Here is a 24,773-nt window from a genome sequence, read left to right as displayed (position 1 = left end):
TACCTCTATTAATGGCACGTGTTTTAACTCATTATCGGTATAAAGGACACCTGTCCACAATCTCAGTCAGTCACACTCCAAACTCCACTATGGCCAAGACCTAAGAGCTGTCGGACACCAGAGACAAAATTGTAGACCTGCACCAGGCTAGGAAGTCTGAATCTGCAATAAGGAAAACGCTTGGTGTAAAGAAATCAACTGTGGGAGTAATTATTAGAAAATGGAAGACATACAAGACCATTGATAATCTCCCTCGATCTGGGGCTTCATGCAAGATCTAACCCCGTGGCGTCAAAATGATAACATGAACGGTGAGCAAAAATCCCAGAACCACACGAGGGGACCTAGTGAATGACCTTCAGAGAGCTGGGACCACAGTAACAAAGGCTACTATCAGTAACACAATGCACCGCCAGGGACTCAAATCCTGCACGGCCAGACGTGTCCCCCTGCTGAAGCCAGTACACGTCCAGGCCCGTCTGCGGTTCGCTAGAGAGCATTTGGATGATCCAGAAGAGGACTGGGAGAATGTGTTATGGTCAGATGAAACCAAAATAGAACTTTTCGGTAGAAACACAGGTTCTTGTGTTTGGAGGAGAAAGAATACTGAATTGCATCCGAAGAACACCATACCCGCTGTGAAGCATGGGGGTGGAAACATCATGCTTTGGGGCTGTTTTTCTGCAAAGGGACCAGGACGACTGATCTGTGTAAAGGAAAGAATGAATGGGGCCATGTATCGAGAGATTTTGAGTGAAAATCTCCTTCCATCAGCAAGGGCATTGAAGATGAGACATGGCCGGGTCTTTCAGCATGACAATGATCCCAAACACACAGCCAGGGCAACAAAGGAATGGCTTCGTAAGAAGAAATTCAAGGTCCTGGAGTGGCCTTGCCAGTTCCCAAATCTCTACCCCATGGAAAATCTGTGGAGGGAGTTGAAAGTCTGTGTTGCCCAACGACAGCCCCAAAACATCACTGCTCTAGAGGAGATCTGCATGGAGGAATGGGCCAAAATACAAGCAACAGTGTGTGAAAAGCTTGTGAAGAGTTAGAAAACGTTTGGCCTCCGTTATTGCCAACAAAGGGTACTTAACAAAGTATTGAGATGAACTTTCGGTATTGACCAAATACTAATTTTCCACCATGATTTGCAAATAAATTCTTTAAAAATCAAACAATGTGATTTTCTGTTTTTTTTTTCACATTCTGTCTGTCATGGTTGAGGTTTACCCATGTTGACAATTACAGGCCTCTCTAATTCAAGGGGGAGAACTTGCACAATTAGTGGTTGACTAAATACTTATTTGCCCCACTGTATTAAACACAACACTGATTTACTCCGTTACTACGTTTGTCACTTTTATTTTGATGCGAATGGATTGTTAAAAAAAAAAAAAAACTTTTGTTTTGAAGGGTATGGATTAACTATGCGGAAGATACAGCAACTTCCGTAAAGGATTGTATTTTGTTTTTTTCGATTAATAATTCACCTTCCTGTTTTGAAGACCTTGTCAGGTAAATTGTGTGGTTCCGTCGCGGTTGCAAATTTGTATCGTGTGTGTATGACAAGCCGAATAATTGCCTGGAATGAAACGCCAAAGTGTCGACAGTTTGCCAGCTCGGCGCTAGCTTCAAGGTAACGCTAGCGACATGAAATATGGGCTATCTGTCATCACACATTCATATTAAATCCTCTCGTTAAATAGGATTTGCTGTGACATAAATCGTAATTGACACAGGAGGGTTTCTATCGATCGAATCGTCGGCGTCTTGCGTTTGTTGTTTACGTTTTGCTTTGTTTCGGGACCGAATTCGGTCTGACGCTTTGCTAAGTCACATCCGTTGTTTGTCTGCTGGAGTGCTCCCCGGTCAGTCGTTGTTGTTCGGTTGTCATGTCATTTGACCCATGATGCCAGGTGGAAAAGATCTGAACTGAGTTATTTTATTTTCACTTACATAACCGAGCTCGTTCATGACGAAGTATTCCCACCAAAATGTATGTCATGGGATGGTAGACCTAATGTATCGACAGTCTGCCTTGTGTTGTTGTCAATTAAACTATTACATGTTCTTTAGGGCGTAAAACTGTTTAATAAGTGACAGACCAAGTTCCAAGTGTTTACTGTCAACTCACCGTTAAGAGCTGGGAAGGTTTTTTTCCTCTGCCTAAACATTAAATATAGGTCGATTTGTTGGCAGAATAGCACTTTATTTTTGCAAATTAAGTTGAATTGCAATTAAACAAAACTATCAGTATGGCAACAGATCTACCGGTTTTAAGGTGTACTGTGGAATGAAAATGTCACGGTTTCAAAACAGCAAACATTTCCGTAATACTGTCCCTAAGGTATAAGCTATTTTTTATGTCCCAAAAATGCAGGGAGAAATCCCTGGCTTGCAGCCGCAAGGCTCAACCCTCCCCCATTAGTTGTGTTTCAGTGTCAGTGAGTCAGCTGTGCTACACTATGGCTGGAGGAGGTGAAAATCCTGAACTCAAGAAAACTGAATCACTTGTATGGGAATTATTCAGCTACAGAAAAGTTACAGACGACCGCGGCTTAGAGGCGGGCCAACTGACATGTAAAGCATGTTTGCGGAGGTTGGCTACTAGAGGCGTGCAAAATTTCCGATTTTAAGATTATTCGCGATTCGGCCGTGGAAGATTCGAGAACGATTTACAAACATCCAAATTCCGATTATTGAATTATACCAGGTAAAGCGGAAATAAAACTCAGTCAGCGCGGTCTTCGGGACGCAATGAGGAACGGACCGAGAGTAAATATCATGTGCAGCTAATGCCGCTAGGTAAAAAAAAAAAAACAATAATACCTGACTGCGGCTGTCAGCCGCTACAAACAGCGCCCAGTTGCTAGTTGCTATGGTAGATATCACATATATCTAGACTAGATGTGAAATTGCAGACTTTCCCGCGCTAGTAAACAGGCGCCATCTTAATGCTGTAGACTTCTCTAGAAGGCTCTGTTATAGATAACGTAATTACTTTTTATATAAAATACCTCTAAATCACCAAAATCTTGACTTGAATCTATCTTTAAATGATGAAACAGTTTTAAAACTTTCACATGTCAAAAGTATACATGAGGGAAATTATGGAATAACGGGCGCAATTTTAACAACTTTAACGGTTGATTCACAACATTAAATTAATTGAATGTAGTTTAAAGCTGCCGATACAGAATGGGGACTTGAGTATTTTATTTACTGTTTTTAACCGGTAACTTGATACTAAAATAGTAGTTTGGTTTATTTAGCCTGAGAGGATTTTTGAACAATTTTGGAACAAATATACAAAACATTTAAAAAAAAAAAAAAAAAAAAAAAAAGGGGGGGGGGGGCATCAATAATCGATTTATAATCGAATCAGAGTCTCTGAATCGTAATCGAATCGTTAGGTGCCCAAAGATTCCCACCTCTAGTGGCTACTGAGGAGGCAATAACGCTAATATGATTTCGGATTTATACAAAATTAAAGGTTAGTAAACACTAGAGCTGGGAATCTTTGGGCACCTAACGATTCGATTACGATTACGATTCAGAGGTTCCGAATCGATTATAAAACGATTATTGATGCAACCCCCTCCTTTTTTTTTTTTTTTTTTTTTTTAATGTTTTGTACATTAGTTCCAAAAATTGTTCAAAAATACTCTCAGGCTAAGCCAAACTACGATTTCAGTATCAAGTTAACATATAGCAGTAAACAAATATACAAAAATAACAGTAAATAAAAAACTCCAGTCCCCATTCGGTATCAGCAGCTTTAAACTACATTCAATTAATTTAATGTTGTGAATCAACTCTTAAAGTTGTTAAAATTGCTCCCAATAGTCCATAATTTCCCTTTTGTCTACTTTCGACATGTGAAAGTTTTAAAACTATTTTAAAGATAGATTCAAGTCAATATTTTACAAATTTAGGAGTATTTTAGATAAAAAGTTAGTTAGGTTCGCTTGGAAGGTTCGCTACAACAGCCTTGCAGGGGAGTGTACTGCTTTAAGATGGCGGCCGTTTACTAACGCCCGCATCTAACTTTTCGTAGATGTGCTGCTAACGCTGTCGAATCTATATTGCATCTAGTCCTATGTAAATGATATCTACCGTAACATTATGTGGATGTACTTTGTAGCAGCTTTTCAGCAGCAGTCAGGTATGTTGTTTTGTTTTTTATATCGTGGCACGAGTTGAGCTAGAGCCGTGAGTTGAGCATTGGCATTACCCGAGGGGCCGGTTAATGAGAAACATGATGTTTAGCTACTCTCGCTACGTTCCTCATTGCGTCCCGAAGAGTGTGTTGTACTTCCGCTTTACTTGGCATATTTCAATAATCGGAATTTGGATGTTTGTGAATCGTTCTCGAATCTTCCACGGCCGAATCGCGAATAATCTAAGAATTGGAAATTTTGCACACCTCTAGTAAACACTGTCATGAGTGTTTTCCACCAGCTACGAGTGTTAACTCCAGCGTGTTTAATGTGTCTAGCAGTGGTAAAACATGTTTCTTTTTTTCTCTCTGGCAACTGTCTGTGTTGAGAAAGAGAGTGTGTGTATAATGTAAACATGATACGGGTCATGCACATGTGCTTTTTATGGAAAATAACTCAATTATTTTTGTCCTGATGGTAATATTGTTGAGCTGTGGGTTTAGGCTCACCTAAAGGACTGCATTTATTTTCATTTATTTAGAACAGTGGTGTCCAAACTATTCTACATAGGGCCGCAGCGGGTGCTGGATTTCATTCCTACAAAACAAGATGACATCTTTTAACCAATCTGGTGTCTCAAAAGTGTAATCAGTTGATTGCAGTCAGGTGCTGCTTGTTTTACCACAAACTTCATTCGTTAAACTGTCTGTGCTCGATTGGTAGGAACGAAAACCGGGACCCACAGCAGCCCTTGAAGACAGATTTGGACACCCATGATTTAGAATATTTCAGTTATTTTTTATTATCTTATTTTAATTTAACATTATACTTATATTCCAATTTGCTAATGTTTTGAAAAAACATAAAAATCCTGTTCAATGGAAAAAAAAATTTTATTTATTTTTTATTTTTTTAACCCAGATATCTCAAAGTAACACATTTTAGAGCTGTAATTGCAATACCATGAAACCATGATATTTTGGCTGTTATTATACCGTCAGAATCTTATACCGGCACATGCCTACATTAGTATATTTAACATTTCTATTTTACATTTGATCCTTTACTGTGGTAGACATCCAATACATTTTGACTGGGAAGGCTGGCAGCGATTAGTCATTGCCAGCTTCTCTCAGTCGAAATGAATTGGACATCTATCTCTGTCGAGTGGCAGCCAATGTTGGGGGAAAAAAAAGCATAAACTGAATAATGACAGTCCAGGTGAGAAAAATCTTCATTCGTAACAGTATGATTATGTTATACATTAAATGCCTGGTTTATCAGCCAACAAATGTGATTTGGAGTTCAAGCATTATTTATTATTATTAATATTAAAGGATTAAAATTATTTTATATGTACTACAAAAAAAATCTTTATAATGTGTCCGTTTATCAATGCTGGCAAAATACAGTGGGTCAAAGTTAAATGTTCCTGGCAGAAGGCAAAGATATCTAATTACCATAGATCTGGGACAAATTTGAAAGCAGATATTCATTGTTTAATTGGATTTTTCACTTAACCCCTTGAGACCTGCATTTTTTAATGCCGGGCAAAAAAATTTTTTTTAAATCTGCGCTGATTTTTACTCTACTCAAACACTACAACAAAGTGCAATTTTTTGGTCGGAGATATTTCATGCTTTTATTGGTTATTTTTAATGTTAATGTGTTTTTAATGAGAAATGAGCACTTTACATTATCCTTTTTGAAGTTACGTTTGGTAAGCCATTTTCAATTTGCCATAAATTGCAAAGGGGGCGTGCCAAACGTCATGATTTGATTTTGATGGGTAAAGTTTCATCCAATCATATCCGAGAAGTGCCAATAGCAGCTAAATTCAGTGTATTTATTGGTTTAAAGACGTGAACGCGTCATGTCCTTCAGCAGCATGCTTAGGTCTGAAGGGGTTAAAAAATCTACTGTATTGTATTTTCTATTTTTGTGATACTTTTTAGGGCTGTGCAATTTGGTGCTAAACATGTCCTTGGAAAATACTATTTCAACATGATGTTTGCATTTAGGTTGTATCTCACTGCTGGTGTTTACTCACTATTAGAGCCTAAAAATCTATCCCCAAAAAGCTAATTGTAGTTTGCTTTGCAATTTTTCTCAGGAGGAATTTGAAGTCTAAAGTTTGAAGCAGAATACAGGGACTGTGAGTGGGTCATCAGGCAGTCTCCCTATGTCAGGCCGAAACGGGTCTGCAAGTGATGCAGACTGCCGGATCTCAGAGGACTGCCATGTCCAGGATGTGGAGCTAATGGAGCTCGGGCCACTGCTGGAGGAGGGAGGAGTCCACCAGCTGGCCTCCAAAGGTGTCCATCCAGAGGTATCTTTTATTTTTCCTAATCCCACCATGAAAATGTATTTCTGCTCGGCTTGACTAATCTTCTTTTTAAAGGGAGCAGCGATGCTTGCTGCGGATGAGGAGGAGGAAGATGACGACGAGGTGGGAGAGGTTCTGACCTTACCACTCCAGGCACACCACGCCATGGAAAAGATGGAAGAGTTTGTACATAAAGTAAGTGTGATGTTCCATTTGCACCCTCTGTGTTCACCTTGAATAAATATTTGGTAACTTAAACTTTGAGTCGAATTGGCCTGCATTTTGAAACAGTAAAACATGATTTCCGCTTGAGTCTAAGCAGGAGCACCTCCACACATCAATTAAGAATGTTTTGAATAAATTGGACATAAATTAAATTGCGTCGCTAAACCATTGTTTTAAGTATAATGACAGTCAAGGGCGTAGGTTTGCATAGGGACTGTAGAGACATAACACGACAAACTTTTCAGGTTGCTCAAATTTTCCCTATCAACCTTTAAGCAACCTTAGTTCAGTTACCCAGGTAACTTAGATTGTCTTCCCATATGTTGTAAGGAAAGAATTGACCCTAGCATTATTAAGTGAATTATTTTCATTATGTTCAAACTTACATTTGCCCCTTTCACTTGCTGAATGTGCCGGTCCATTTTTCCCCCCTCAAACGCACGTTTGATTGGCTGATGACTTGGCACACACACGCATGCTCACACTCACACAGCCGCGATAGAAATACATGTCGACAACATGGCGCCTCCTCTGCCCCCTTTAAGTACGAGGAATATTAGAAGTTTTTTTCATCCAGCAGCAGCCACTGTGTCATTTAAAAAGACGCCAATGGTGTGGAGGTGGGAAACACACCACTAATTTTGCTACTCAAAGTCCGACCTGCATCAAAGTTGGCACACTAGCATAGCGATTGACTGGTCAATCGTGATCAAAGTAATGAGCACCCCTTATTTATAGCATATCAATGACCCCCGTTCACCCAATCTGTTTGGTTTTACTAGTCCTACTCAAAAAATTTGCATATTGTGATAAAGTTCATTATTTTCTGTAATGTAATGATAAACGTTAGACTTTCATATATTTTAGATTCATTACACACAACTGAAGTAGTTCAAGCCTTTTATTGTTTTAATATTGATGATTTTGGCAAAAAAAAGTCAAGAAAAACCAAGAAAAACCAAAAATCCCTATCTCAAAAAATTAGCATATTTCATCCGACCAATACAAAAAAGTGTTTTTTTAATACAAAAAAGGTCAACCTTCAATTAATTATATCAGCTATGCACTCAATACTTGGTCGGGAATCCTTTTGCAGAAATGACTGCTTCAATTCGGCATGGCATGAAGGCAATCAGCCTGTGGCACTGCTGAGGTGTTATGAAGGCCCAGGATGCTTCGATAGCGGCTTTAAGCTCATCCACAGTGTTGGGTCTGGTGTCTCTCAACTTGCTCTTCACAATATCCCACAGATTCTCTATGGGGTTCAGGTCAGGAAAGTTGTCAGGCCACTTAAGCACAGTAATGCCAAGGTCAGTAAACCATTTACCAGTGGTTTTGGCACTGTGAGCAGGTGCCAGGTCGTGCTGAAAAATGAAATCTTCATCTCCATAAAGCTTTTTAGCAGATGGAAGCATGAAGTGCTCCAAAATCTCCTGATAGCTAGCTGCATTGACCCTGCCCTTGATAAAAAACACAGTAGACCAACACCAGCAGCTGACATGGCACCCGAGACCATCACTGGCTGTGGGTACTTGACAGTGGACTTCAAGCATTTTGGCATTTCCTCCTCCCCAGTCTTCCTCCAAACTCTGGCAACTTGATTTCCGAATGACGTGCAAAATTTGCTTTCATCTGAAAAAAGTACTTTGGACCATTGAGCAACAGTCCAGTGCTGCTTCTCTGTAACCCAAGTAAGGTGCTTCTGCCGCTGTTTCAGGTTCAAAAGTGGCTTGACCTGGGGAAATCGGTACCGGTAGCCCATTTCCAGCACACGCCTGTGCACGGTGGCTCTGGATGTTTCTACTCCAGACTCAGCCCACTGTTTCTGCAGGTCCCCAAAGGTCTGGAATCAGCCCTTCTCCACACTCTTTCTCAGGATGCGGTCACCTCTTCTGGTTGTGCAGCGTTTCCTGCCACACTTTTTCCTTCCCACAGACTTCCCACTGAGGTGCCTTTATACAGCTCTCTGGGAGCAGCCTATTCGCTAAGAAATTTCTTTCTGTGTCTTTGCCTCTTGCTTGAGGGTGTCAATGATGGCCTTCTGGACAGTAGTCAGGTCGGCAGTCTTGCCCATGATTGCGGTTTTGAGTAATGGACCAGGCTGGGAGTTTTTAAAGCCTCAGGAATCTTTTGCAGGGGTTTTGAGTTAATTCGTTGATTCAGATGATTAGGTTAGTAGCTTCTTTAGAGTACCTTTTAATGATATGCTCATTTTTTGAGATGGGGATTTTTGTTTTTTCTTGACTTTTTTGCCAAAATCATCAATATTAAAACCATAAAAGGCTTGAACTACTTCAGTTGTGTGTAATGAATCTAAAATATATGAAAGTCTAATGTTTATCAGTACATTACAGAAAATAATGAACTTTATAACAATATGCTAAGTTTTTGAGAAGGACATTATTCATGTCCCCTACCAAGCAAAAGTGTACATGCAGGTTATGCTGTTATATCGTCCCTACCAACGCTGAGACCAAACCTACGCACTTGATGACAGTTATTCAAAATAGAACAACATCAATTCCAATTAAGTTGGGACGATGTTTTAAACATACTTAAAACAGAATACAATGATGTGCAAATCATGTTAAACTTATATTTAGTCTAATACACTAGAAAGACAAGATATTTCATGTTCAAACTGAAGTTAATTGTTTCTGGCAAAAATTCATTAATTTAGAGTTTTATGGCTGCAACACGTTCCAAAAGGCTCGGACATGGTCATGATTACAAACTTGCGTCACCTTTTCCTTTCACAACATCACCTTACAATAAATGTTGATTTTCTCTCCTTCAGTAAAATAGACAGATTTCTTAGTGCAATGCTGCAAGGTGTGGCTACTTTCCACTGCCTCAAATTGCTGTTATTGCTGCATGTCAATTCATGCAGAAGTGAGGCGTTGTAAATTGCACAGCTCTGTCCTCTCTTTTGGAAAAACCGACTTCTGTTTCCAAAATATGTAAATGGGGAGACCTGACAAATCACTTGGTGTCACATCATTCTTTTTACTCAATGTGTCCATTCCAGACAAGTACTGCTCATGTTCAGCAAAGAGTGTAGGGATTGTAAATCTGCAGTATAAATTTAGAAACCATTTTTCTTGAATTTAGAAACCATTTTTCTTAGAAGAAAAGAAGGCTGTAACGCACAAATCTATAGTCTAAAAGTAGAAGCTACCTTTACAAAGTTAATGCCGATTGCTGTTTATTGAGACAGCCCGCGAGTTATTCACTTCAACATACAGTTGTGTTCAAAATTATTCAACCCCCACAGTACTTACTGTATTTTTCGGACTATAAGTCGCAGTTTTTTTTCATAGTTTGGTTCGGGGTGCGACTTATACTCCGGGGCGACTTATGTGTGAAATCATTAACACATTATTATATAATTTCACATGTTATTTTGGTGTTTTAGAGTGACACTGATGGTTTGGTAAACTTGTTAGCATGTTCTTTATGCTATAATTATCTGAGTAACTCTTAATAGCTATGTTAACATACCGGCCACGTTCGCATTTCGTTGTTCATGCATCATGTAACATTATCATACTGTACACTTATTGAGCATGTTGTTCTCTATTGTATTTTGATTTTAAATAGCCTTTCAAGATGACATATCTGTTCTATATGTTGGATTTTATCAAGTAAATTTCCCCCCAAAAAGCGACTTATACTCCGGTGCGACTTTTTTTTTTTTTTTTTTTTTTTTTTTTTTTTTTTTCCCCCTCTTTGTTGGGCATTTTATGGCTGGTGCGACTTATAGTCCAAAAATACTGTAAGTGTTTTTGCAAGTTTGACATTCTTTTTTTTGTTTATAATCACATCAAATAATGACATGGCAAATAGCCAAATACAACTGAAATAATAAAAATATTTTGGGGAATATTCCAATTAATGGCCTTTCTGTGATAACCTCATTGACAAAATTATTCAAACCCAAGTCCACCACTTAAGAACAAATGTTTCCATCAGGTGTTCTGTAGATCTGTAGATGTGAACGGAACCCGAATGAGCAGCAAATAAGCATATTTAAAAGGACTGTGACACATGGCTCTTCTTGGCAGTTAATGACATCTTTACAACATGGTTGTCCAAGGGTCAAAAAAGTTCAGAGAGGAGGTCATTTCACTTCATAAGCAACGACATGGATATAAAAACATAGCCAAAGGACTAAAAATTTCAAGAGACACAATTGGGAGCATAGTCCGCAAGTTTAAAGCTAAAGGCACAGTTGAAACGCTACCTGGGCGTGGTAGAAAGAGGTTACTGTCTGCAACTGCTGTCCGATACCTGAAGCGAAAGGTGGAGAGAAATCCCCAGGTGACAGCTGAGCAACTACGACAGGACATGTCATAGGAAGGTATTCAGTTTTCATCATAGACAATAAGATGCATACTGTATTTGTTTATTATGACAATAAATCCTCAATATGGCATATACATTATTAACATTCTTTCTGTGAGAGGGATCCACAGATAGAAAGACTTGTGACTTTGTACATTGTGACTAAATATTGCCATCTAGTGTATTTGTTGAGCTTTCAGTAAATGATACTGCAGCCATTCAACCCAAATGCATGATGGGAAGTGGAACCATGACTGTGCGTAGTGCTACCAATTGATATATCTTCTCTGCGTTGGGAAATAATACAAGGGGTTAAGAAAAAGATCAATTGCTACCTTGCTTCCCCACATTGCTTCTCATGATATGTCTAATCTTAGGGAGAGGGAATGTAAGGCTTTAGCCTATTAAAATAAGGCTCCAAAGGCTGCCAAAATTCACTCTACTCCTTTTACGTTGCCTTTAATCTCTCTATTTAGGTAAAGTGGCGCGATTACAGATTCAGCGCGACAATGCGTGAGCGGGCCGTGCAACGCATCCATTAAATGCGTTGAATATTTCAACGTGATACATTTTCAAAACAATTCATTACCGCTGTTATCGGGATAAATTTGATAACCCTACCTTAAGCCTAAACTAAAGATTCTGGATGAGTGTAACATATTATGTCTGTAACGTTAAATACAGTTAGAAAACAATTTAATTTAAAAAAAAAAAATATATATATATATATATTTAAAAAAAGGCATGGCCGATATTTTTTTGCCGATTCCGATACTTTGAAATTGACGTGATCGGACCCGATCGATCGGGACATCTCTACCGTTAAGCAATGCATCCTGCCGTCTGTCCAAAACCTGATCTAAAACACCCCTTTGCTTTGCGCTCAGCGACTCAGGCTGTTCTGACGTCAGATGATTGTTCAAAATACGATGATTTCGACTTACAAACCAGGTCCTGGAACAAATTTAATTCTTATGTAGAGGTACCACTCTTTTTGTAAAACAGGTTTTTATTTTCAGGTTTGGGAAGGACGCTGGAGAGTCATTCCCTTTCATGTCCTGCCAGAGTGGCTTAAGGACAACGATTACCTCCTGCATGGACATCGCCCTCCCATGCCGTCATTCCGGGCCTGCTTTGGAAGCATCTTTCGAATTCACACCGAGACCGGAAACATTTGGACTCATCTGTTAGGTCAGCATGCACAGCCTTTTATTTTTTTGATTTTTTTTTTTTTTAAGATCGTAGCTTTATGTTATGATTGTTTCTGTTATGAGTTAACATTCGCAGTGTGAAAATACTGTTCTGTTTTATGAAAAAGTATCTTAACCTTTTGGAATTTCTCACATTTCTGCATAAAATCACCATCAAATATGATCTAATCTTTGTCAAAATTACACAGATGAAAAAAACTGTCTGCTTTAGAAGAATAGAATGCAAAAAAAATGACAAGTGGGAAAAATAAGAAAGTGAACCCTCTGCCTAATAAGACTTAAAGAGCAATTGAAACCAATTTTTACCTAACAATTTAAGTCAGGCATGTGCCCAATCACTGATGAGTGGTTTAAAGCTGCCCAGACCACTATGAAACACACACCTGGTAAGAATTGTCTTGATTAGAAGCATTGTCTGATGTGCATCATGGCTCGGTCAAAAGAGCTGTCCGAAGACCTGTAATCAAGGATTGTTGATTTGTATGAAGCTGGGATACAAAACCATCTCCAAAAGTCTGGATGTTCATCAATCGACAGTCTGAGAAATGTCTACAAATGGAGAGAGTTTGGCACTGTTCCTTCTCTCCCAAGGAGTGACCATCCACCAAAGATGATGCCAAGAGTTCAGCGCCGAATACTCAGGGACGTAAAAGAGAACCCTTGAGTGTCTGCTAAAGACTTACAGAAATCAGTGGCACAGTCCAATATCTCTGTGCACACATCAACTATATGTAAAACTATGTCCAAGAATGGTGTTCATGGGAGGACTCCACAGAGGAAGCCACTACTGTCTAAAAAAAACATTGTTGCTTGGTTAGTGTTTGCAAAAAGGCACTTAGACACTCCACAGAAGTTTTGGCAAAAATATTTTGTGGACTGATGAAACCAAAGTTGAATTTTTTGGGAGTACCACACAATGTCATGTGTAGAGGGAAAATGGAACAGCTCACCATCATCAACACCTCATCCCCACCGTGACGCATGGTGGAGGGAGCATCATGATTTGGGGCTGTTTTGCTGCCTCAGGGCCTGGACAACTTGCAATCATGAATGAATTCAAAAGTTGATCAGGATGTTTTGCAGGAAAATCTGAGGCCATCTCTCAGACAGTTGGAGCTAAAAAGAGGATGGATGCTGTAACGAGACAATGATTCAAAACACAGAAGTAAATCAACTTCAGAATGGTTTCAGAAGAAGAAAATATATGTTCTGGAGTGGCCAGGTCAAAGTCCAGACTTGAACCCCATTGAGATGCTGTGGCATGACCTAAAGACAGCGATTCATGCCAGACATCCCAGTAATCTGACTGAACTGTAGCAGTTTTGTAGAGAAGAATGGGCCAAGATTAGTCCTGATTGATGTGCCAGGCAGATCTGCAGCTACAGGAATTGTCTGGTTGAAGTTATTGCTGCCAAAGGAGGGGCCACAAAATATTAATTGTGATGGTTCATGTACTTATTTTTCTCCCTTCTGTCATTGTTCGCATACTATCCTCATTAAAATATGAAAACCTATAAATGTTTGGGTGGTTTAAGTTAAAGCAGACCCTTTTTTTCATCTGTATGATTTTGACAAAGATGAGATCACATTTAATGGTGATTTTATGCAGAAATGTGAGAAATTCCAAAAGGTTCAGACACTCTTTCATACCACTGTATTTGTTCTGCACGTGAGCTAGAGAGAACATTGCCAAATTGTTTTGTCACCCTCAGGGCTGATTTTATTCCTGTGTCTGGGCACGTTAACCATGTTGCGACCCAACATGTATTTCATGGCCCCGCTTCAAGAAAAAGTGGTGTTCGGGATGTTCTTCCTGGGAGCTGTGTTGTGCCTCAGTTTCTCCTGGCTTTTTCATACCGTCTACTGCCACTCCGAGAAAGTGTCTCGCACTTTCTCTAAGTAAGTTCTTAAACACTTTGCATGCAACAGCAATAATAAACGCATTGGTAAAGAAGTAGGTCTCTGTCAGTGTCATCTAATGTTGACTCATTATTTTTTAAAGGCAGAATTTGAGTGAACAGATTGTCAAAGGACATAATTAATCTTTTATTTGTCCCTCAGGCTTGACTACTCAGGCATCGCCCTCCTCATCATGGGTTCCTTCGTGCCCTGGCTGTACTACTCCTTTTATTGTTCTCCTCAGCCACGACTTATCTACCTCACCATTGTTTGTGTACTTGGCATTGCCGCCATTATAGTGGCCCAATGGGACCGGTTCTCCACACCTCGACACAGACCCACAAGAGCAGGTGATACTGTCGCAAACAGCAATGAAAAGCAAAAAAATAAAATGGTCACTATTTTAAATGTTTTCTTTAAAGTTAGGTGGCCAATGTGTAAACAAAGAACAAACATATATACTGTAAATGTTTCAAATAAGCAATTTTGTTCATGTTTTAGGCGTGTTTATGGGTCTGGGACTTAGCGGCATTGTTCCCACCATGCACTTCACCATTGAAGAGGGCTTCGTTAAGGCCACCACTGTTGGCCAGATGGGTTGGTTCTACCTAATGGGGGCCATGTATATCACTGGTGCTGGTCTGTATGCAGCCAGGATTCCTGAACGCTATTTTCCTGGCAAGTGTGACATATGGGTAAGTATTCACTTTTTTTCCTCATATACTGTTAATATGAGATACTACTGACCAGAGGTGGGTAAAGTAGTCGAACATTTTACTCGAATAAGAGTAGCGTTACTTCAAAATAATATTACTCAAAAGCAAAAGTAGTCTTCCAAAAAATGTACTCAAGTACAAGTAAAAAAGTATTTGGTGAAAAGAATACTAAAGTAATGAGTAACATTGTGAGTAAATGCTTATATTTTTGCTGGATTTTTTTGTTGTTTTTTTTTTTAAACGATGGTATTTATTTTCTGAGGACAAAGTTATCCATATAGACTATTGTTACTGGGGGTGTGACAAAATATCGAAATGGTGATATATCGTGATACTTTGTATCCCAAAATGTTATCGATATGCTCCTGTTAAGAATCGAGATATCGTTTTAAAAAGGTGTCAGTTTTTTTTTTTTTTTTTTTTTTTTTTTTTTTTTTTAAATAGGAACTATCAAGTTGCTACCAAAATCTTCCACCATAATAGTGTCTCAGTTAACTCTAAGGCTGCCATTGACTGTGCTCGACGCCCAATCCATTTAGACTGGGAACGTTCGTTCGTTCAAAACCAGAGCATTCAGTCATCCGGTCCGATTTTCAGGAAATTTACAGGTCATTTGCTGTTCTTTTCAAGGCATTTACAGGTCATTTCCTGTTGAGTTTGAGTCACTGCCTATAGACCCTACTCACCTACGTCACAAAATGACATGTCGCTGTATCCGACCGCCATATTGTCCGTCATTTTTAAGCCCTATTCTCAATGATTTCAATTAGTCGTGCAATTTATAGAGCAATTCATGGAAACCCCGGTGTTATCTGACGCTGTAAACTCATTGGATGCGTTGCATAAAAGGCGTTATGTGGAAAAGCTTCAGTTTATCCATTCGCCAGATCCATATTTGATGCCTAAATCGATGTTTTTCGACCCGCTGTCTTCGCCGTCTCTGCCTGACATCTGCTACCCTGATATTTACAACTATCTTGTCCACACAAAATCAGCCTATTCTCACTAAAGTTTGAAAAACTTTAAGAGCTTGGAGGCTTATAAATACTTCATTGCTGGTTGGGTGAAACAGGTCCTCGTCCACGAAAATTCGGCAGGAATCTATCTTGTGCTCGGGAAGGTGAGTTACGAAATTTTCAATCCAAAATCTTTTGTTCTTGCTAACATCCACTGTCAAGTCTAATGTATTTCATGTCATTTGTCAATGGAGCTAGGGCTTTTAATGTTTATATGGTTTAGCGATAGCACTCTCACTACATACATACAGTATATAATATGTAATAAATATGAAGTGCGATAGCACTACTCCAGATTGTCCCTAGTTGAATTTATTTTTTGGCTTTTGACCTCAATAGTGAAATTGTAAATTAATTGTATGACAACTGTCTTATTATCCCCTTATATATTTTCAGGTAGTTCATTCACAACGTCTGAGTGTATGTTGTCGGCGATTAGCCTAGCAATGATCTTAATTGTGGTTGTCAGCCCAAAACCCTCTAAATATATATTAAATTCATCTTACCAGATATAAAATGACTACTACATAATCTGTGGTAATCGTTTGGAGCCCAGTTTTCTCGTCGAATTGCAGCAGTCCATCTCGCTCTCCTCTCCGGGTCTCTCGGAATACGGTAGAACTTCAAGTCTCTCCGTCTATCTTCTCTGTTATTGCAACCGACCGCCACACACGCCTTCATCATTTTGATTATTAATGTTCACGAGCAGAAAAACACGCCATAATAGAAGGAATTTACATAGCGGTAATGCGTCAACACGACGAGTTGACGGACAATATGGCGCGGGGGCGTGGTTGTGACGTCATGTGAGTAGGGTCTATTCATTTGGGTGATTCCCAGGTCACGTCCTGTTCTGTAACTCAAGATAAACAGGAAGTGACCCATAAAATACCCCCAAATCAGCAGGCAGTAACTGAAAATCAACAGGTAAATGACCTTAAATGGCCCAAAATTACCTCATTGCCTGGTATTGGCTGCCACTGACGTTCAATCTGTTTGAAGTGGGAGGGATGGCAGCAAATTAACGAACGTTCATTCGCTGCCACCCTCCCAGTTCAAATGGATTGGACGTCTACTAGTGATGAACTCATTCGAATTCACAGCAGAAACTTGTTTTTCTGTTTATTAGTTGTTTGTAGAAAATCCTAGAATGATTTCCTGACCAATGTATCGATCATCGTTGTATTGTCAGATTATCTTTATCATGAGCTTTGTATCACAAATCGTATCGTAAGGTACCAAGAGGTTCCCACTCCTAATTGTTACAATGATACTGTACAATAACCCATTACATAACCCAATAAAGCCAAAGGAATACAAAAAAAAATCATTGAATTCCGACAGGAGAAAAAAAAAATACATAAAATTAGCATTATTCGTCCAAAGAGCATGACTGCCCTCTGGTGGAGAAAATAGTTTCGAGTTTGAACGGTGAAGAGGTCCTTCATAATTATATTTTGAAATTTAAAAGGATCATATCTCCGGTTTTCCGTGGTCAATCGGTGCCAAATGAAAACTGAGAGAGAGGTTAAAATCCATGCTTTCAAGTCAGGTTGAGGGCAGAGCTCTATATCAAATACTTCATTTTTTACAGTGCTTTAAAGACACCACATGATTGAACAGGCTGGCGTAAAGATAGAACGGCAAGCTTGTGTCTGATTGGTATAATTGAGTCATGTCATTATTGTTCCGACATCTCATCGGTGAAATAGGTAGATCTACCCCCAGGGTACCCGCGGGTTATTAAAAGTATTAAAAAAGAATTGAATTTAGTTTTCCATTATTAAAGGTATTAAAAGCATTAAATTAGCTGTCGTAAGTCTGGAATTTTTTTACCGTGGTTTTAATTTTCAAGAACATCTCAGTGCAACCTAAATTATATCCGTGACGAAGTTTTTAAGTGACGAAGTAAAACACCTCCTGGTATATTAAAATGTTTTTCTTGATTAAATAAGAGTATGGATTTTCTCTATCTGATTAAAAGAAATGTCTTCAATTGCTAACAAAGGATTGACATGTGTTTTTTATACTTCTTATAATGTAATTAGAAAAAAACAATTACCAAAGGAAATGGTCATGTGTAGCTTTTTTATTTTGTGGTAATTAATGGTAAACTGCTGCCATTTAGTGGCCGTTTTTTAAATGTTCACTGCCAATTGCAAGCACTTACAGTTAAGGTGGCCAACTTGACAATAACCTACCTACCACCTTGACTAGGTCCTCTTAAAAGGGAAACCTGTTGTATTACAAATGTAATTTCTGAAGTTGCTTTACAATAATAGTATAAAATCCATTTTATCCTGGAAAAAAAATTCTGAAAGACCTTATATTTAAATGTGTTTTAATTGTATCTTCAATAAATGTGCATTCTTTTGTCAAACACACTTAGTAATTGAGGTTAAATTTGATGTTCAGTGCTTTATTTTTTTAATATGATTCAATATTATCTAAATAATGGGTGCGAGAAAAGTATTAATTTTCAGTTGAAATGACATTGAAAAAGGTCTTAAAAGTCTTGAATTTAGATTTATCAATCCTGGGGGGACCCTGACCCCAATAATACACCAGGCACGCCTCTACTCTTATGTCTCTACGCTGGCAAAAAAAAAAAAAAAATTTAATATGTAGAATAAAGAGGAAAAATGTAACGACTCTTGTTTAGCCCAAAGTAGCTGTGTAAGAGTAGCGTTTGTTCTTCACAAATAAGCTCAAATAAAACTTAAAAGTATAGCTTCGTAAAACTTCTTAGAAGTCCATTTTTCTCAAAAAGTTACTCAAGTAAATGTAACGAAGTACATGTAACGCGTTACTAGTACCCCCCTCTGCTACTGACCAGGGTTTTTCAAGATATCAGGAATCATTCGGCTAATTTTTCTCATTTTGAAATTCTATACATGAGTGCTGTATGGTGATAACTCGAAGAAGCAATTAGGTGTTGTGAAAAAGCTTCAAGCTCTTTAATGCAAGTCCTAGTTGGATTTTATGTTCATACTCAACTGAAAAATCTATACAGTTTAAAGTACCGTAATTTCTGGACTATAAGGCGCACCTGACTATAAACCGCCAGCCACCAAATTTGATATGAAAATGGCATTTGTTCATAGATAAGCCGCACTGGACTATAAGACGCAGTTGTCCTCATTGTATTATGGGACATTTACACCGAACGATATTACCTGGTAACACTTCATTTGACAATGGCATCATAAGACTGTCATGAAACCAAATGAACCACCATTAAGCTTTGAACCAATTTGGTGCAAAGCCTTATTGTTTTATAAATATTCATTTGGCCATCACTGCTCCTTAGGGGGAGACAGTCAACCTCTGCTGCCACCTGCTGTCAACACTGTTGTCATCCAACATTCCTCCTAGCATGCACTGCGGCGCTACAGATGTAAAAACAATCAAAATTCATGTTCTGTGCTAATTATTTCTTCAGTTACGCTTCCAGTTGTTTCATTAATTGCTAGTTATGGTATTTGGTTACATTTGCGTGGATAGTGGTGCCATAATACTGTCATAATTATTACATGACACTGTCATAGGCATTATTGAATGCTTATAATAGATGTCGGTTAGTGTCATCCAGCAAATTATCTCACTTTTGAATAGACGTAAAAGATCTGAGCTGGACATAAATAGAGTTAGTGACATAATATGCAACATGACACATTTTGACATCTGTCATAATAATTCAGTAATGCCCATGATAGTGTCGTGTCATGTCATAATTATAACGTTCTTATGATGCCGCTGTCAAACAAAGTGTTACCTATTAACCCAAATAAATCATCAAATAAGCCCCACTGGACTATAAGCCGCAGGATTCAAAATGAGGGGGAAAAGTAGTGGTTTATAGTCCGAAAATTAGGGTAGTAATATAAAACTAAAGAATTGCGGTACTGAGTTACATACATTAGTTGAGAGAGAATACTTCTTTTGTATCCATGACAGTATTACAAGGTTTGCAAACAAATGCTATTATAGTGTGCATGTCAGTAGTTTCCATTTAGGGGTTCTAAGATGGGTCAAGTAAGACAGGAAGTGTTTCAAACTTTTTAATTTCAGAGATTGGAAACATTTTAACTTCAACCACAAAGTGAGGGAGTCACATTACAGGTTTAAAGAAATAATGATGCTTACTTGCATTAATATACTGTACATTGAAACTGCTATATGCATACATACATACAAGGCACTCCTTTGTTGCCCTGGCTGTGTTTGGGATCATTGTCATGCTGAAAGACCCAGCCACGTCTCATCTTCAATGCCCTTGCTGATGGATGGAGATTTTCACTCAAAATCTCTGGATACATGGCCCCATTCATTCTTTCCTTTACACAGATCAGTCGTCCTGGTCCCTTTGCAGAAAAACAGCTCCAAAGCATGATGTTTCCGCTTCACAGTGGGTATGGTGTTCTTCGGATGCAATTCAGTATTCTTTCTCCTCCAAACACGAGAACCTGTGTTTCTACCAAAAAGTTCTATTTTGGTTTCATCTGACATATCACATTCTCCCAGTCCTCTTCTGGATCATCCAAATGCGCTCTAGCGAACCGCATACGGGCCTGGACGTGTACTGGCTTCAGCAGGGGTACACGTCTGGCAGTGCAGGATTTGAGTCCCTGGCGGCGCATTGTGTTACTGATAGTAGCCTTTGTTACTGTGGTCCCAGCTCTCTGTAGGTCATTCACTGGATCCCCCCGTGTGGTACTGGGATTTTTGCTCACGTTTCTTGTTATCATTTTGATGCCACGGGGTGAGATCTTGCATGGAGCCCCAGATCGAGGGAGATTATCAGTGGTCTTGTATGTCTTCCATTTTCTAATATTTGCTCCCACAGTTGATTTCTCTACACCAAGTGTTTTACCTATTGCAGATTCAGTCTTCCCAGCCTGGTGCAGATCTACAATTTTGTCTCTGGTGTCCTTCGACAGCTCTTTGGTCTTGGCCATAGTGGAGTTTGGAGTGTGACTGACTGAGGTTGTGGACAGGTGTCTTTTATACCGATAACGAGTTAAAACAGGTGCCATTAATACAGGTAACGAGTGGAGCCTCGTTAGACCTCTTTGAAGAAGTTAGACGTCTTTGACAGCCAGAAATCTTGCTTGTTTGTAAGTGACCAAGTACTTATTTTCCACTCTAATTTGGAAATAAATTCTTTAAAAATCAAACAATGTGATTTTCGTTTTTTTTTTCCACATTCTGTCTCTCATGGTTGAGGTTTACCCATGTTGACAATTACAGGCCTCTCTAATCTTTTCAAGTAGAACTTGCACAATTGGTGGTTGACTAAATACTTATTTGCCCCACTGTGTATCAGCATTTGGATATTTTGTCACACCTCTAGCTCACGTCAATAGGTAATGAAGGCTATGATAATACTATGCTGTTTTTCAATGTAAAATCAAATAAGAGCAACACATTAATGGCATGAATCCAACTTAATTTAAGGTAACAAATGCCAGCATCTTCTCTTATATAATTTTAATATGCACTACTGTGTGATGACCATAGGGTTAATTAATCTTATCACAATGCTATCTTGTAACTGTCAATGATACCGATGATGATGACAATAAACAACAACAAAAAAATGCAGACATGGTTTCGGATAGCAAAAAGGCAGACAAGTAAAACTTTTTTTTTTCTCCTTCTAGTTCCACTCCCATCAAATTTTCCATGTTCTGGTCGTGGCAGCAGCTTTCATCCATTTCTACGGCGTTTCTAACCTGCAGGAGTTCCGCTATGGCCTGGAGGGAGGATGCACAGATGACACTCTACTCTGAAAGGCCTAACTGTGACTTCTTTTCTTAATAACCCCTGCAAACACCACATGCACACGCAAAAACAGTACAAATGCTGCTGGAATTTCTTAAAATCACTTGTTTCTCATTCTTTACTACTCATGTGTTCACATGGTGTGAGGGCTTTGCTGGGCTTTGTTTTGCGCTTTGGCTTATTTTTGCTCCTATTAAGTAGCACTAACGAGCCAACGAGCACTGGAGGGAATCGTCAACCTATGTCGTCAGTCTATGTTGCTATTTTGAAACTTGAAATGTTCATCTAAATTAAGGTCAATGTATTGAAAACCATACCTCCCTCTGACGGCCATTAACTTATTGGCTTCAGCCTGTCAGCATGTGACAAAGGGTGAGAAGAGTAGTATTATAAGTGCTGTAGCAGGGGGAACACGTTGTAAACCAATCATTTTCTCCCACATTGTGTCTGTCCAGGCTTGAGGATGAATGTACAGTCCGTTATTTGGGTGCAGAACAACAATCCAGGTCAATGTAGATACACAGGGGCCGCCATTTGAAGGCGTATGAAATGTTACACATGGTATGCAATGGTGTTGCCATATGTTTACTATGCTTAGAGTTTTTTTTCAACTGTTGGTTGAAATGTGGCACATTTCAACAAAGAGTGTGAACTCTTAAAACTGACGCAATGCACCAAAATCTTACAAAGTTCTCATGAAAGAACCACTGTTGTACTATCATTTGGATTATCATTTTAAAAATAAATAATGAAATGTGCATTGAATATTTGCCAGGCATTTGAACCTAAAAATATTAATGTCACAATTTTATTAAATTATTTACCTGTAAATGTTTTTTTTCTTTGGTTTTTTTTTTTAAATGAAGACTTTATTAGATTCCTCTATCTGAGGGAAGCTCCCAAAACCCACTTTGATTCACCCCAGAGAAAAGATTTGCAGCAGTTGTGTGAAAAGACTGACTGGATGAAAACTTGTAAATGTTGAGATGTTCCTTTCTGTTATTTTCCAGATGATACAACCGGTCTTTTCTAATGTGTAGAGTTAGGTCCCAAGCTACGCACAATGTACAGGTCTGGAGGGGTTGAGTTGTGTTATTGTCAGTTGCGAGCTTCCTTTTGTGTTAGATTTCAGATGCAATCTGAGGTGTAAATAGCAAATGCACCTCTTGTGTATTCGTAAATTCAAGACTTTTAATTACCAGATGGGGTTTAAAATGTTCCATAAGATTGGTAAAAAAAAAAAAAAAAAAAAACTTTAGTATTCCTGTGCCTTAGGCCATTGGAAATGTTTAAAAATTAAAAAAAAAACAAAAGAGGCCTATCTGAACAGTCAAGAAACCTTCAATGATTTTCAGATGTAGACTCATCTTGTTTTTCTTGTCATATACAATCAAATCATTATTGAACTACAACCCCGTGGGGAGGTTGTATCAACTGCTGTATAAGACTACTTTTTCTAGATCAACTTACTCCAGCTTTATTACAGACTAAAACAATGTGTATTCTTGACTTTGTGTTATGTCCTGTGTAGAAAGTGAGAAATCATACATTTCATTGAAATGTCGACATAACTATTTATTAATCGTAATCTTTGGGGAAAATACTGTAATAAATTTTTTTCCACATGTACAAATGTGTCCTGTTTTGTATTGTTTCCAAGTAGTTGAACATCTACAATACACTAGCTCAGGGGTGCCCAATCCCGGTCCTCGAGAGCCCCTATCCAGCTTGTTTTCCGTGTCTCACTCCTTTACCACACCTGAATCAAATGATCAGCGCATCGGGCAAGCTCTGCAGCAGCAGCCTGATAACGATCCTGATTAGCAGTTCACCGCAACCACCTTGTTTAAGGATGTTAGAGGTGCATGAGCAAGGGGGGGTGGATCCCTAAGCAGTCAGCCGGTCGAGATGAATGATATTTTATTGGTGAACACGAGATGGTTGATGATGTGAGAGCCAAGGCAGAAGGTGGGTGACGTTAGGCTTGGAGTAGTTCAGCCGGGGCGAAGTGGAGGCTCGGAAGGAGGCAGGCGTGGAATCCAACAATCAGCGCTGAGGCAAGAGCAAAACTAGTAAGAAAAAAAAAAAGTAATCAAATGGATGAATCAAAATGTTAAGATGCAACTGACAGAGGTAAGCAGACTAGTTGATCGGGCGAGGAGGTGGTGGCGTCGACTGGCTTTTAAAGATGGCTGATTGTTATTGCCCACACCTGTGGCCGCTCCACCCGTCAGACATCCCAACCCATAATCAGATAAAAACACGTGCACCTGCCCAAGGAGGGTCTGGTCTCAGGAGGGATGGGCGGAGGCACTAACAAAGGAGGAATGGGACTATATTTCGTATATATATGTGTACATGTGTGTGTATTTATGTATGTATACACATATATATATATATATATACACACATATATATACATACACACACATATACACACATGCAACTATACACATATATATCACACATATCGTAATATTTAGAATATGAATTCGTTAAGTAATAACGTCAAGTTATTAATAAAAATGGCACTTGATTTTATAATATCGGGTACATTTTTTCTTGGGTGGAATATATGATCTCATAGAATTATGGGATGCACACAATACAGCGTTGATGATAATAAAACGACAGTACTGCGATCAATGTACTGTATTCAGCGGGATAGCACTGATGATCATTAATAAAATGACGGTACTGTGATCAATGTACTGTAATTCAGCGGGACAGAATCTCCGTAAAGCAAGGGTTTTAATAAACTCATTATGATTGCTTATGTTAGCTAAACCGTTTGGCGCTCTGAACCAAACGGAGATGTACATTAAGAATAGTGTCAGCAATATACCCCCATAGAACACAACATTCCCCACATAAGTTCCATAGGTGAATTCTGTTATGAGGTAGTGGTCACTACAGTCTCATAATATGGGTTATATTGCTGACACTATTCTGAGCGAGCAACCACATACAACAGCGGCAGAACACGAAGCACGAACCCTACTCACGAGCTACGAGACTGAACGAGTTCATTAATGAGTAAAACAGCAAGCATTACACATTTATTTGTTAACAGAGGAAGATATTTTCAA

At 38.9% G+C, this 24,773-nt stretch overlaps 1 protein-coding gene across 2 annotated transcripts; it reads left to right on the top strand.

Annotated features, from left to right (window-relative positions):
* Positions 1–1,390: 1,390 nt before the first annotated feature.
* adipor1a (adiponectin receptor 1a) lies at positions 1,391–23,995 on the top strand. 2 transcript variants are annotated; one of them, XM_057846968.1, is made up of 8 exons: positions 1,391–1,518; positions 6,277–6,492; positions 6,565–6,684; positions 12,078–12,249; positions 13,982–14,168; positions 14,331–14,518; positions 14,670–14,863; positions 21,564–23,995. In XM_057846968.1, the coding sequence occupies exons 2-8, from the start codon at positions 6,346–6,348 to the stop codon at positions 21,690–21,692; spliced, it is 1,137 nt and encodes a 378-aa protein (XP_057702951.1). In that variant the 5' UTR covers positions 1,391–1,518; positions 6,277–6,345; the 3' UTR covers positions 21,693–23,995. The 2 variants fall into 2 exon arrangements, with proteins under 2 accessions (XP_057702951.1, XP_057702952.1); XM_057846969.1 differs by having other exon boundaries at positions 1,500–1,639.
* Positions 23,996–24,773: the final 778 nt, after the last annotated feature.

This window comes from Corythoichthys intestinalis, chromosome 9, assembly GCF_030265065.1.
Source record: "Corythoichthys intestinalis isolate RoL2023-P3 chromosome 9, ASM3026506v1, whole genome shotgun sequence".
NCBI lineage: Eukaryota > Metazoa > Chordata > Actinopteri > Syngnathiformes > Syngnathidae > Corythoichthys > Corythoichthys intestinalis.
Note: the sequence above shows the minus strand (reverse complement) of the source record. Positions and strands in the feature narration are given on the sequence as shown.

Coding starts and splice junctions, on each gene's coding strand:
- adipor1a (XM_057846968.1), top strand. CDS start 6,346: ATGTCAGGCCGAAACGGGTCTGCAAGTGATGCAGACTGCCGGATCTCA. Junction 6,685..12,077: donor TGGAAGAGTTTGTACATAAA/GTAAGTGTGATG, acceptor TTTTATTTTCAG/GTTTGGGAAGGACGCTGGAG. Junction 14,864..21,563: donor CTGGCAAGTGTGACATATGG/GTAAGTATTCAC, acceptor TTCTCCTTCTAG/TTCCACTCCCATCAAATTTT.